The 13962-nt window shown below is 37.9% G+C and overlaps 1 protein-coding gene across 1 annotated transcript in view; it reads left to right on the forward strand.

The window, feature by feature from the left end:
* Positions 1 to 13962, forward strand: part of LMNB1 (lamin B1) — a 39745-nt gene that overhangs the window by 5228 nt on the left and 20555 nt on the right. The window contains exons 2-3 of the mRNA XM_004686674.2: positions 11681 to 11837; positions 12219 to 12344. Of these exons, the coding sequence (XP_004686731.1) occupies positions 11681 to 11837; positions 12219 to 12344 (283 nt within the window). The remainder of the gene's footprint in view (positions 1 to 11680; positions 11838 to 12218; positions 12345 to 13962) is intronic.

A 13962-nucleotide genomic window follows, 5' to 3' on the forward strand; every position in this document is an offset into this window, starting at 1 on the left:
ATACATGTATGTATGCATGTGTGTATACATATATATGGGGGGGGTTATATATATATATATATATATATTAACACTGAACATGCTTATTATACAAAAATGTTCACTGAGGGAATGGGGAAATACAGATACCACACTAAGAAGGAATTAAATGTCATCCTTGGTTCTACTTCTCAGAAATAAGACCTCTGAAGTTTTTCTGTTCACATCCATGTTATTAACAAAAAGTAGGTTATGATAATGGAGCCTTTCTTCATGAAACACTTCTGTGAACATCTTTACACATCATTACCTATCTTTACACATAGTTACCATCATTTAGCATTTTCTGAATACATGTAAGTAAACTTTGTTGGCTACTGTGACCAATGACGGAGGTTTTGCAATGACTGAATCTATTCCATTACTCAAGCCACAGAGGGCCATGACTATTCTCTTCTTTTTTGCTGATAACATCCATCTCCTTCCTCTCTTAATGCTTAAATGTTAAATGATTTACTGGTTTACTGTTAACCATTGGGTAAAAAGTTAAAAAATTGGGCTCTCCCCTGTGGCGCAACAGGCTTAAGCACAACACTGTGAAGCTTCCCACGGCCATTGCAATGCAAGTTTGATTCCCAGCCTGGGAGGTGACCCGCATGGCGTGCCAGACCTCTCCTCACCCGCCTTCTGCCCCTCTCAGAAGTGTATTTCACTTTATCTGCCTGTTCTGTGTCCCATTCTCTTTCTGGTGAATTCTCTCACCTCCTGCACCTCTTGCCTATACCCCAGTTCTTGTATACATAAATAAGTCAGTCTTAAACAAAGAAAAAGTTAAAAAAAATTGCCACATTTGTGATGCCAATAGCAGCTGAAAAATTCATTTCCTGTTTAGGTCTAACATAGTGCCTGGCAGACATAGCATAGTAAGCACCAAAATGATGTTAGTTCCCCTCGTCCTGCATCACTTTAATCTCTACAGGCCTTAATTTCTGTTTCTACAAATTACGTTGATTATTCCAAATGACCCAAGACCCCTTTCTAGTGCATAATCCTGTCAGCCTGATAAATACAAAATTGCGATTAAGGCAAAAAAAAAAAATCCAAAAAGGACCAAATAGGGCCCTCCCTGGTGGTGCAGTAGGTTAAAGTGCAGTACTGTGAAGCTATCCCTAGTGACCGCAGCATCAATTCAATCCTTGGCCAGGGAGCTGACCCACAGGTGCAGACCTCTCCTGAGTCACTCTCCTAAGCAGTATACTTTGTCGATCTGCTTGTTCTGCTCCCACTATGTCTCTGGTGAATTCTCTAATCCCCCTGCGTCTCTGGCCTGCACCCCAGTTCTTATATGCATAAATAAAAAAATCTTTTTAAAAATGAAAAAAAGGGCTAAATACATAATTTTAGGAAAACCTCATTTATCACCTAGGTTTACACCAAAAATATCAACAGAAATCTAAGATGTGATTCATGTTTCTACTATACTATACTACACTACACTACACTACACTTAAAATTAAATTCCTTTGAAATATCTTTAATACACTGACAGAAATGTTTGATTTCTTACTCACACATTTGTAGGACAGGAACTATGCTGGCATCCTCCTGTTACCGGAAATTGAGAGGTGGGGCACTCAGACCATACACGTTATGTCTAGTTGCCGTCTTCTTAAGGGAAAGCAGAAGGCAGCCAGAGTCAGAGACAGGGAGAACATCCACATCTGAGGAATAGCTAAGGAAGGAAAATCCATAGTAGAACTGTTAAAAACAGAGAGAGGTAGGAAAGGAGAGTTGAGTCATTGAATGAAAAGATTTAAGGGATGGCTAGTGTTGTTAGTGGTTTGATAAGGTAAATTATTGGCTTTGGTGTCTGGTATTTCCTTTTTGAACTGTAAGAATGAATTAGTGCTAGTAAAGGACATTGTGGTCAGTGTCACTGATTATAATTGAGGAAAAAATGAGTAGGAAGAGATTGTGGCTATAAAGTAGATAATCACTCCATGGTTTATGTAAAGTACTAGGTTGGGGATCAGACCACTTCTTTCTTCAAGATTCTGCTGAACAAATATTTACTTAAAACACTTATGTAGCTTCTAAAATAAACACTCAAATCCTCATAGTAGGATGACCATCCATGTAAGTTAGCATCCAAACAGGACTTTTTTTTTTTTTTTTTGCTTTGTTGGAGCTGTGGATACCATCCTTAACCTGCTTGCTCATGGGCGTTTTCCCCTCCTCAGGTGCAAGGAGGCCAACCCTAGCTTTGTCTCTCTATAGCCGTCAGGCCCACAAGCATGCACGGACCTGAGAATAGGCTGGGGATAGGAAAAGCCTATTTCTATCTGATTTTATATCTGACTCCAGGAGGATCCAGTCAGGTTCATGCTCTCCACCTTGGGATAATTTTTCCCATTGAAAATGGAAATCAAGCTGACTGGTGCTAAATGGCCCAATTGGACACTTAGGATTGAACAGAGTTGCTGTGAGGCTTGTAGTGTGGGGGACCGTGAATAGGATATAAGGCAAGCAAGAGCCAGCTTGAGTCAGATAGCAGCTGGCATTGGAAGAGAGGATTCAGCAGATGGCCTCCAAAGAGGGAAGCATTGGGCAGACACCCTCATTGTGAGTCAGTAGGCATCTGGACCATCATAGACCTTTGCAGAGACCCAGCTACTGTTCCTGCCTCCAGCCCTGCCTCAAACATTACTTGCCGGGAGCCCTGTCTGGGATCTCATAGAGGTGTTTGCCAGTAGCTTTGAGAGCTGTCCACAGCCTCTGGTTCTCTGGGACCAGCTCCTGGTTGAGTCTGCTGCTGTCCAGCCTGACGCCCAGCCCAGCCCTTTAGATTTCATCTTCTGTAAGCAACCTTTGAGACTTGTGGACACTGCAGACAGCACCTGAGGTGAGATAGTCAGCGACTTGTGTCCTTAGAAGCTCTTTCCTATCCCTCAATCTCTTGTTTTGTTAAATAAACCCTACTGGATGAACCTGCAGTCAGTCACCTGCCCCATCTTTAGTACTTTCCCTAAATATTGCTTGGTAGTGTTTTAGTACTGTTCTTTTTTTTTTTTTTTTACACATTGTATTTTAGTTTAGGTCACTTTTTGGTACTTAAAGTATGTAGTGTTATTTTTATGCATGGTTCTGTAACACCAGTTAATTCCTATGACTGGTAAATTGGCAGTCCTATTAGTGAATTAATGATATTTCTTAGAAAGGTTCATAAGGGAAGAGAATCGTCAGCCATTACCTCCCCACAGCTTTGCCCTAGCAGCCTGTCCAGTGTTCAGAGCTCGACTTCCCTCTCTTCTGTCTCAGTGCCTGCAAGCCAGCGTGTCTATTCTTGTTGGTTCTTTTTTGAAGTAGCTCTGCTACACTAAGCTGTGTTGTCTTCTAAGATGCTAATTACTATTTTGTGTTATTGTTGGTGCTCTGGTTAGGCTACAAAGTTGCGTAGGTTTTGAGTGGTTTGTTTTCAACTCTATTTTTTGCCATTTGTTCTGTTGTTTTAATGTGTCCATAATGCAAGTTTTCAGGAACACATCCATGGTGCTGTAGCAGAAATGCCCGTACTGAATGGACATATTCCCCAGATGAATGCAAAGTGTACCAGGAGCAGCAGTAGGTCTCCTCATGCCACCTTTTGATTGATTGTGGAAACAGTATTCATGTCTCACTTGCTTTTATATAAGAAAGACTGTACCAGCTTTTAAATCACCAAGTCATTTAGAATCATGAAGTTTTCTTTTAGTTCTATCTTCTTAAAGAAAAATTCTTTCAAGTGCTGTGCTTTCTCTGGTTGGACTGCATAAGCCCTGGTAGCCTGGTCACTGAATTATTCAATGTAAATACAGCTTCAAGATTTTGAAAGCATGAGCCACAGTTTACTGGCTTATATTGTTGCTGAAAAATACTACTCAGTGAAGAATTTAAAATCTTGTAAATCTCTTTTGGTCCTACTTTGAAAATTTCACAATGTTCACTGCTGTGACTCCTCTCTTGACCATTGTGCAGGTCACTTGTTGAATTTTTCCAAATGGGCGTTCATGTCCTTTGGTTCTTAGAAACTATTAGTTTTTGATGGCATTTTTCTTATTTTCTGAGACTCCTATTATTAAAATGTTGGGCCTCTTAAATTGATTTAGTTTTCATACCTGAACTTTCCCCCTTTTTTCTCTACTAAATGTTTTGCCTTTGTATTTTTGCAGCCTTTTAATTCCTAATAGCTTTTTTTTTTTTTTAAGATTTATTTATTTATCTATGCATACAGAACTGGAGTACAGGCCAGAGGTGTAGAGGCGGTGAAAGGATTCACCAGAGACAGAGTGGGGAGCAGAACAGGCAGACTGAAGTACACTGCTGAGGGGAGCAGTGAGCAGGTCAGGAGAGGTCTGCCATGCCATGTGGGTCACCTCTGGGGCAGGCGGGGGTTGAACTCATGCTGCAGTGGCTTAAGCTTTTTAGTGCTGTGCTTTAACCCACTGTGCCACCAGGGAGGGCCCTCCTAATAGCTTTTAATTCTCCTAACATTTCTTTACAGTTTCATGATCTTGTTTAAATTTCATAGACGCAGCAGTTTTCTTTACCTTTTCCGAAGTCATAGTCCTTGATAGTTCTGGTTTGCTCCTTGTTCTAGGTTCATTTCTTTTTGTTTAAGTCTTTGTATTAGTGAAAGAAATGGAAAACGCTTGATATTTTAAGTAGAAAGGAAAATAGTACAGATGTTTGTGCTTAGAAAAATATTTTAGAAGCTCTGGAGGAGCAGAAGTAATTTTTACAATGTTGTAGACATGATCTTCTTTGGAAGCTTATATGTTGGAGCCACCACTAGAACCACTGAATTAAAGATAAATTGCATATAACTACAATTTACAAAGAATTAGGAAGCTGCCACAACCATTGCTGTACAAACCATCTCTTTAACACCCAGCAAACGATAATAGACATTACAACACTGACATCTTCAGACCAAGATCTTTTGTGACTGTCGCTATAAAAATTCCCAACAAAACATTAGCAAACTAAAACTGCCAAATTGAAAGAGGATTATATACCGTTACCAAGTGGAACATTCCCTAGGAGTGTCAGATTGACAAAGTCTGTAATATAATACACTGTATTAATAGACTGAGAGTTTGTATGGTTATCTCAATAGATGCAAAAAAAAAAAAAGTGCATTTCAGAGCATACATCATTCATTCAAGATTAGGGGTAAAGCAGGAGTTTAACTCAATAAAGAGTTTTGTGTGAAAGAGTGTAAGACCTGCTACTTTATTGCTGGGTTCATGAACAAGGCAAAGCTGACCATTCTCACCACTTCTATTCACTGTTGTACTGAAGTCTCTGTCCATAGCAAGAAAAAAGAAATAGAAATATTCAGAAGTAAAAATGTTTTTGCAGATGTCATGCTGTCATAAATAGGAAGTCCTAAGGAATCTGAAAAATGAACAAAAACCCAAAAGCATTTTAGAGCTACTGAACAAGTTCAGCACAGTTGCAGAGTATGAGGGCAATAGAAAAAACTCAGTTGTATCTCTTATATTGGCAATGAATAACCCAAATGTGAAAGTACAAAAATGCCATTTACAGTAGCATCTGAGAGAAGAAATACTTAGGAATATATTTAAAGAAATGGAAGATGTTTGCAAAGAAAACAACAAAACATTGAAACAAATGAAAGAAAACCTAACTAAGTAGAAAGACATCTTATGTTAATGGGGTGGAAGACCTTACTATTCTTAGGATGATGCTTCTCCCAGACTGAGTTATAGAGTCAGTACAATCTATCAAAATCCTATCAGCCCCTCCTTGCCCTTTAGGCAGAATTTGGCAAACTGACCCTCAAATTCATATGGAAATGCATTACACCAAGAAGAGTCACAATACTTGGTAAAGAACTAAATTGGATGACACACAGTTTGTGGTTTTAAAACTTACACAGCTATAGGAATGTGTGTGGCATTGATGTAAGAACAGGATGTCTTCAGGTTTCAGCGACCTTGCTTGGCAGGCAGGAAAATGGTCTATGGATTAGGAAAATTAGCCCATTGTACTTCCTTTCATGTGGCTTATGGCTGCAGTAGAGTGCCTGATTTGTATTCAGAATCATAACTGTAAGGGATTCTGGGAGATGTAGGTTTTGATTTTCCAGAGTAGGAAAGCTAATTATAACTAGGAGGGTGGAATATGGATATTAGGTGAGTCAATCCAAGGTTTTTCTCTGATGTGTGATGAGTATTGTATGTTTCCTGTTACTCAAGAGTGGGATTCTGAGCATGGGGAAGCATCTTTGGGGGCTTGAACAAACTTCATTGTGGGATGGTGAGATCACTTCATTGGAAACACCCTATTTTAGTCTTTTTTCTGGAATTTTGGCTGCCCAGTATACTGTAATCTGACAGATTAAAAGGTAATATTGGCATCTGTAAAGATCCACCAACTTTCTCTGCCTTTTTAGTATGGTACTGCTGGCACTGAGATTACTGTGCTTTACTGCTGAGAGTGAACGTGTCATTTTCTGCATGGTGAAGGAGTGGCTGTTGACCCGAAAGCATGAAATGGGGAGAGGAGTTCATTTTTAGTATTAAATCAGTTTTCAACTGGTCTACTTCCGGAGAACAGGTAGATCATGCTATCTGTCAACTTTATTCTACAGAATAAATCAGGTTATTTCTCAGACATTGCTGTTTCTACCTTAGAGTTTGTACCTTGGGGTTGCTAAGTTTGTTGTCACACATCTGTTAGCTTTCAACCTCCAAAACAGTTGGGTTTCTGAAAGAGGTAAAATTTAAATCATGTTTATTTATTTTTAAATATTTATTTATTTATGCATACAGAACTGGGGTGTAGGCCAGAGGTTCAGGGGTGGTGCGAGTATTCACCGGAGACAGAATGGGGAGCAGAACAGGTAGGTCAACAAGTACATTGCCTAGGGGAGCAGCAGGAGAGATCAGCTGCGCCATGTGGATCATCTCCAGGGCCAGGGATTGAACTCACACTCAAATGGCTGCCGCTAGCATGCAGTGCCGTGTCCTAACTTATTGCACCACCAGGGAGGGCTCTAAATCATGTTTAATATGACATTTTTTACTCAGAAATTATTACATCATGTGCTCTTGCAGCGCTATGTACTTTTCTTTGTCTTACAACTTGAGAAAGTTGCCCACAGTTTTTTTTTAATTAGATGATTTCATGTGCTAGGCTGATTCCCTTATTAGAGTGAATCTCTTCATGGGCAAGGCATGTATAAGGCATGTATCCTTTTTTTTGCCTATTCTATCAGCACAATTCCTAGCACTCTAGGTCCTGAGGTAACTGTTGACTTATTGGTTACCATTTTTGTAGGGAGCTGTTTATTTTCCTTAACGTTGGCTTGTACATAACCCATGGAAGATAAAAATAATGATAAAAATAATAGTATTGCTGAAGTACAGTGTAGATTTGAAAAGTGATTTTCTGACGTGAAATGTGGAAATGGCTGTTGGTTTTAAATTATGGGTCTAAAATCAGTCTCATTCTGTTTACACTCTATAAAATAATCATATTCCCATCTCTGACTCCTTACTTTGATTTATTTTTCTTCAAAGTAATGATTACTCCAGCCACTTATGTATTTAATGGGTTGTACCCCCTCTCCTCCATAATAACCCTTCCAAAGAGCATAAACTTGTATATTTTCTCCATTGCTGGTTTCTGAACACCCAGATGCATGCCTAACAATAATACATAGTGACATCATGAGTATTGGTTGTCCCCTTCCCCCCCTAGTAATTTTCTGTTAGGGTGTTCTAAGTGTGCACTCCTTCACTCCTGTGCCTTTTTACTGAAGAGTGCATTCCTTTTGTTTAAAGAAATGGTTGTATGGTCAAGTTTCAGTCTTAGCATTTTTCCTAATATTAATCTGATTTCAATTAGCATTTGCCTGAATCTGATTGGGTTGTTGCTAATTAGTTTGCTGCAGAATGTTAACACAACCAGAAATTATCAGTTGTACCTTTTGAGTTTATGTAAAAGCATATTAGTCATTTTGCTTGTGCTAGAAAAGCACCTTCTTTAATCACATGACTTTCTGGAGGTTTTATATGTGAAGTTACATTTGTCCTAACTACAGAGAAGTTTATTAATTTTTCTCTGTAGAAATATTGTGAATCGCATCCTTTCGGAAGGGAAGATCATTTAAGAACAGTATTGAAGCTGAAGAATAAATGTTGGCACTAATTCACTTAATATGTAGTTGGAGTCTATTCTGAAACAGATTAGTTTTAGGAGAGAAAGTTTTTACTTGAATACCATACCTTAAATTCAAAGTGAATTTTTTTTTTTTTGCTAAAAGTGTGGACCCTGCTTAGATAATAAAGGACTTGTTGGTTCTGAACTCTAAAGAAAAAAACCCAAGAGGCTGGATTATTTGCTAGTCTCTTGAATGACTGGACTAGTGTTGAGTAGGGTTCAGCTGCCCCAGACAGCTGCCAGAAGACTCTTAGAGTAGAGCCCCAACAGCTGGGTGTGACTGGCTGGCTCTCCATGCAGAGTGGGCTTGTTTGGAGGGCTTTGTAAATTTTTCTGATGGGTATGATTAGAAATAAACATTATATACGAAGGTTTCTGTGTTTGTTATCTGGTTGAAGGTGAAAAACACATTTTTCCCTCTTTTAATCCTGTAGTTTTTCTTGAAGAGATGGTTCTGAGAAAGCATATCATCAGCACAGAGTACTTTGTCCTTTCATCTTCCCCTCTTTCTTGAGTCTCTCATAGAATATGAAACTAACAGTTTTTAATAGCTTCTCAAAAATGCTAGGAAATGATCTAAACTACTAGAATTGCATAGTGTATTTTCCTTTACAGTACGAGTGGAATCTGAAACTGACTTAATGGTGTCACTTTTGATTTCTTTAAGAGGTGGTTTTGTCCTGCATATTAGTAAGGCAGGTTGTAAAAAAATCTGAGTAATTGTATTAGTTTTTTTTTTAATCTTTAAAAACATGAATTGTGTCTTGTTTAGGGTTTTTTTTTGTTTAATGTGTAACTTTAAAAAGTTTAATCTTTGATGCACTTAGAGGAAAGTAAGATTTAATGTCCAGATACTAGTTTTATGTACTTTTTTTCTGGGTATCTAAATGTTCTAATGACTAAGTGGCCATCTATGATTAAGTCTCTTACATTTCTGTCTGAAAAATCAAAGAATATGCACAAAGTATTTGGCACATGTAAAAGAAGTAAACCACATGCAGGTATATAATATAGATCCTGCCTTGAACATGAACCATTCCTTGTGCTCATGTGTGCTGTGGGTGATTTAGAGAGAAGCTGGACTTGGGGGATTGTTTTTATGGTTGTGCTACTTAACTGGCTAGGCATTTCCTTTCCCTGAGCATTGGTGATATAAACTGATCAAGGAAATGTTAATGGGATAACAGTTTTATTTCTTGATTTGTTTCACACTAGTTCAGTGTTCCCTCTTTTAAGGTGTCAGTTTAAATTTTCAAGTGTTTACAATCATTACATGTTCACTAATTCATGGCCAAGTTTCATTGTAATCTTACTAGGTCTTGAATAATCTGCTAAATGTGGAAATGTCTTTATTTTTAAATGATTTTAAAAATTATAAATGAAAATTATTTATGCTATGTAATAACATTCATTTCCTCAGAGTTTCGTTAAGCAATCACATGTCAGTGATTGTCACTTGGGTGCAGTTTTTACTCTCTACCTAACTGTTGGCGGGGTTAGCCTGGAGTGGGGTTTGTGTGTGTACACATGTAAAAGGTCCCCAGTGATCGTGATTGAGTCTGAGACAGGAAAGGTAGTGCAGAGATCAGAGTTGAAGTAGATAGTCAAGTAGTTCAATGCAGAGCTAGGGTGGATTCTATAAAAAATCAATGTCAAAGAGCCAGTGGATTGAAAAATCAAGCTGATGAGAGCACTGAAGTAGAAGGGTGTTTGCTGGCAGTGGGAGGTAGGTGGGAGTAAATCAGAAAGTAGCAGGAAACCAACTGAATTTGTGTTCTTCCTCCACACCTCAGAAGAGCTCCCAGGCAGTTATTGTACTAGGTAGGTTCTCTTGGGAAGGTAAGCCTATTCTCTACCTGCTTAAGTCTGTCTGTTCCTACTGCAGAATGTTAGGAATGTGAATGGATCTTTTCCAGTTGGTTAGCTAAGTTTTTTAAGAGTCACCTGGATGCTTGACAGTAATTTGTGAAATCCACAATTACTTAAAATGAAAGGTAATTCTTAGAGTGTCAACTACATTATATTAAACACTTTTCCTGGCATTTGGCCCTTCTGTTAACTACAGTAAATGGGGATGTTTTCTGCTATTTGTCAGTGTGCAATTTTCTTCTATCTTTGGGTTGACATGTTGATTTAAATGAAGAGTCAGGAAGATCTCCTGGTACGGAAATAGGAAAAACAGTAACGCTGAACAAATTCAGTTAAAAGATTTAGTAAGAAGGAAAAAATGCCCACTAACCCCTTAAGTGATAGTTTTCTGGTGACTTTAGATTCTGAAGTTCTTTTTGTGCCTCAGGGACATCATTGGGTGTTGCTCTGTGAACTCGTGAGGCTGTAGTCAGTTTACAGTGTGCATTTTTAGGATGTCAGTTCTGCAGATGTCTGCTGGACTTTTGAATAAAAATGCAGTTGAAATCTATGGCAGGATTATGCTTGAGATGTTAACTAACTTCACAACCCTGTCTGCTCTTGGGTTTGGTCTGATCATCTGCCATCTAAACAATGCATCTTAGTTTGGTAGAAACCTAAATGATCTTCGGAATTTTTCATGATCCCTCCTGCTTAGGAAATTGGAAAGGTCATAGGGAGAAACTTTGTTTCTCCATTAAAAAAAATACAAGATCAAAAAGCATTTTTTTAGTTAACTAGATTACTTACTTAGCTCATTCTAAATTATCACTAGTAGAAATGCTCTTTCACAGCAACAGTTTAAATTATGAACATTGATGGAGAATACTGGTACTAGTTAGGCTTTTCCAGTTGTCACATGAAAAAATTATTTGGAAGAAATATACTTTTAAAATCTAATTATTTGATAAATTATATCCAAAGAAAGCTAATTTTATAATGTTGAATCTCATTTAGGGGTAGTTGATTGTTTAAACTGAATTGATTTTTCTTTAAAATGTTAGGGATGCCCCAATTTTTGTGGCTAGGGAAATCTTATCACATCTGGTGTAAGAAATTGAGAATGCTTAGAAGGCTTTGGTCAGATGGTTTGTATATATTAGCAAAGGAGTTATAAGACAAATTATCAAGTCATAAGATTACTTCTAAAGGATTTCTTTTCTTTTTCATGTATTTAATCTCATTTTATATCTTGATTTATATTTGTTGGCATCTTGGTTTGTAATATTCATTGTATTTAAGAACAATTAATTTACAAAAATGCCTTCTTGGCGAATCATGTAGCGTCTCTTTATATATAGAGCAAGAACAGACAGGATTCTCTGGTACATTGGTCCTAAGGACTTCTTGTCTTAAGGTCAGAAGTGAGAGGAAAATTATCAAAAGACAGCTGTCCACCAAAAACTCTAGGTGTAGTGCTCCTGTATTTGCATCCCTTATTTTAGTAGGCTGCGATGGCCTTTATTTCACGCTTTTCTTGTTTCCCCTTAATGAGCAGGAAAGGAGACCATCTCAGGTCCAGGGCTATCATTTGATGTCTTGTGCTTTTTCATATGTATTACAGTTACGCTAAGAAAGAATCTGATCTTAATGGAGCCCATATCAAGCTTCGAGAATATGAGGCAGCATTGAATTCTAAAGATGCAGCTCTGGCTACTGCTCTTGGTGACAAAAAGAGTTTGGAGGGTGATTTGGAGGACCTGAAGGATCAGATTGCCCAGGTAAGCTCAGCTCTGCTCCTTAGTCATATTTGACATGTCAGGTGCCCCTTCTGTGATGATTGATTGCTGATTTTATACACATACGTGTGTGTGTATGTATATATGTAAATAATGTAGCTAACATGAAAAGCGTCGTCTTTACCCCTCTTCTTGTGTTTGCATTATGTAGCTCTAGTTGCTGTTCTGCTTCCTCTCTCTTGTGCCTGTGCTCCTTCCTGTTTCTTGCTCTCCCACCCTATATGGTAAATATATGTGACAAATATATATGGTGAATATTATATAGAAATTGATGTACTTGATTTGATTTAATCTACAGGTATCTTAAATTCATTGCTAAGTGATGGTTGTTTAACATTCATCAATTCTTTTTCCTTATGTTAGTTGGAAGCCTCCTTAGCTGCTGCCAAAAAGCAGTTAGCAGATGAAACTTTACTTAAGGTGGATTTGGAGAATCGTTGTCAGAGCCTCACCGAGGATTTGGAGTTTCGCAAAAATATGTATGAAGAGGTAATTATATGTAATTTTACCTTTTTTTAAGGAATGGAGGTATCACAGATGAGTAAGTTAGAACTATCTATACAAAAAAATTATAAAACCCTGCAGGTAAATTATTCAAAGGCTACATAAAATAATTACACAAATGCCATTTCATTCCATCTAAAATTATTCAGGCATGGCCACAGCAGCCAGTTACTCTCAACATATTAAAACACTGATATTAGTTATAATTTGCTGCTTAGCATATTATTCAAACACTTAGTAACTTAATACCACCGACTTATTTTCCAGTTTCTGAATGTTCAAGAATCTAAGAGCTCTTAACTGGATAGCTGTATCTCAGAGTCCTCATGAGGTTGCTGTTAAGCGTTCAGTCCATGGGCCAGAGAGACTGCTTTGGGCTCATTCATGAAACGGGGGGGCAAGAAGGGTCAGGGCCACGTGGGCTTCACCATAGGGCTGCTCATGACATGGCTCCCTCCAAGATGAGGGATGAGAGAGAGAAGAGCACAAGCAGGACAAGTCACAGCGTCTTCTGTAACCTGATCACTAGTGTGGTGTCACCGCCTACCATTACATAGACATGGCATGGGAGGGGAGTACACCTTAGGGGCCATCTTGACAGCTGGCTGCTACAACATGTATGGGTGTATCAGTATCCTTTTAAAATGTCATTTATAAGCTTTACCTAATGTCACCAAATTTGGGGTGGCTGCAGCAAGTTGGAGGAGGTGATAATATTGAAGGAAAACGTTGTGTTTCTTCAAAGTTAAGAGCATTACAATAAGCCCATTGTGGAGAGCTTACAGACACTTAATGTTTTTTAGAAGTAATATGATTTGAAAAGTGCCTTGATTTTTAAAAACAAGAATTTATTATAACAGTTGAAAAAGTAATTGGAGAAAAGAAACCCATTATAATGAAAAGTCTGGCCATTTTTATAACTACCTAGTGGCACAGTAGGTATTGTTTGAGATAAAGTGCACTCAGACTTTGAACAATTCTTGATTCATTTCTTACATGGAAATGAAACAGTGGTATCTGTCGTCTTTATAGAGTGGTGAGTACCTTGGTCAGTTACAGTATGTGAAAGTTCCTTGTAAACTCCAGTGCATGTGACCATAAAATCCTTTACCTCAGTTTTGATTTATAAAGGCTTCTTTATAAGTATTTTTACCTTATGTGTTGACTTATATTTCTGTTTTATTTTGTTAACATGGCTTGATTATCATGATTTGGTTTTGATGCTCTGTGTGCACTTCTGCATCTTTAAACCAGCAGTTGTTTTTGTTACTTGTAAGTCCTTGATTCTACATAAAATAACGTGAAAAGTGTCATTAGTAAAAAGCATAATAGTTTGAGTGGTGGCAGGTTAGAATTTTTGATTTTTGTTTTTGGAGAATGAATGCAAAATATTCCTTATTTCTTTTTTTACATAAAGATATAATTCCATTTACTAAATATACGTAAGTTCCTTACTATGTACAGATAAGTAGGAAAGCAGAATTAAAACAGGGAAGGGAAGAAGAGGGTCTAGGCAAAGGACAAAAGCATTGGTTAGGTATTCAACATTTGTTGAGCTAGACCTCCTATTTGTATGTTTTCACGATTTAAGAATACTCTTCGT

Source organism: Condylura cristata, unplaced genomic scaffold, assembly GCF_000260355.1.
Source record: "Condylura cristata isolate star-nosed mole 26May11 unplaced genomic scaffold, ConCri1.0 scaffold00021, whole genome shotgun sequence".
NCBI classification, from domain to species: Eukaryota; Metazoa; Chordata; class Mammalia; order Eulipotyphla; family Talpidae; genus Condylura; species Condylura cristata.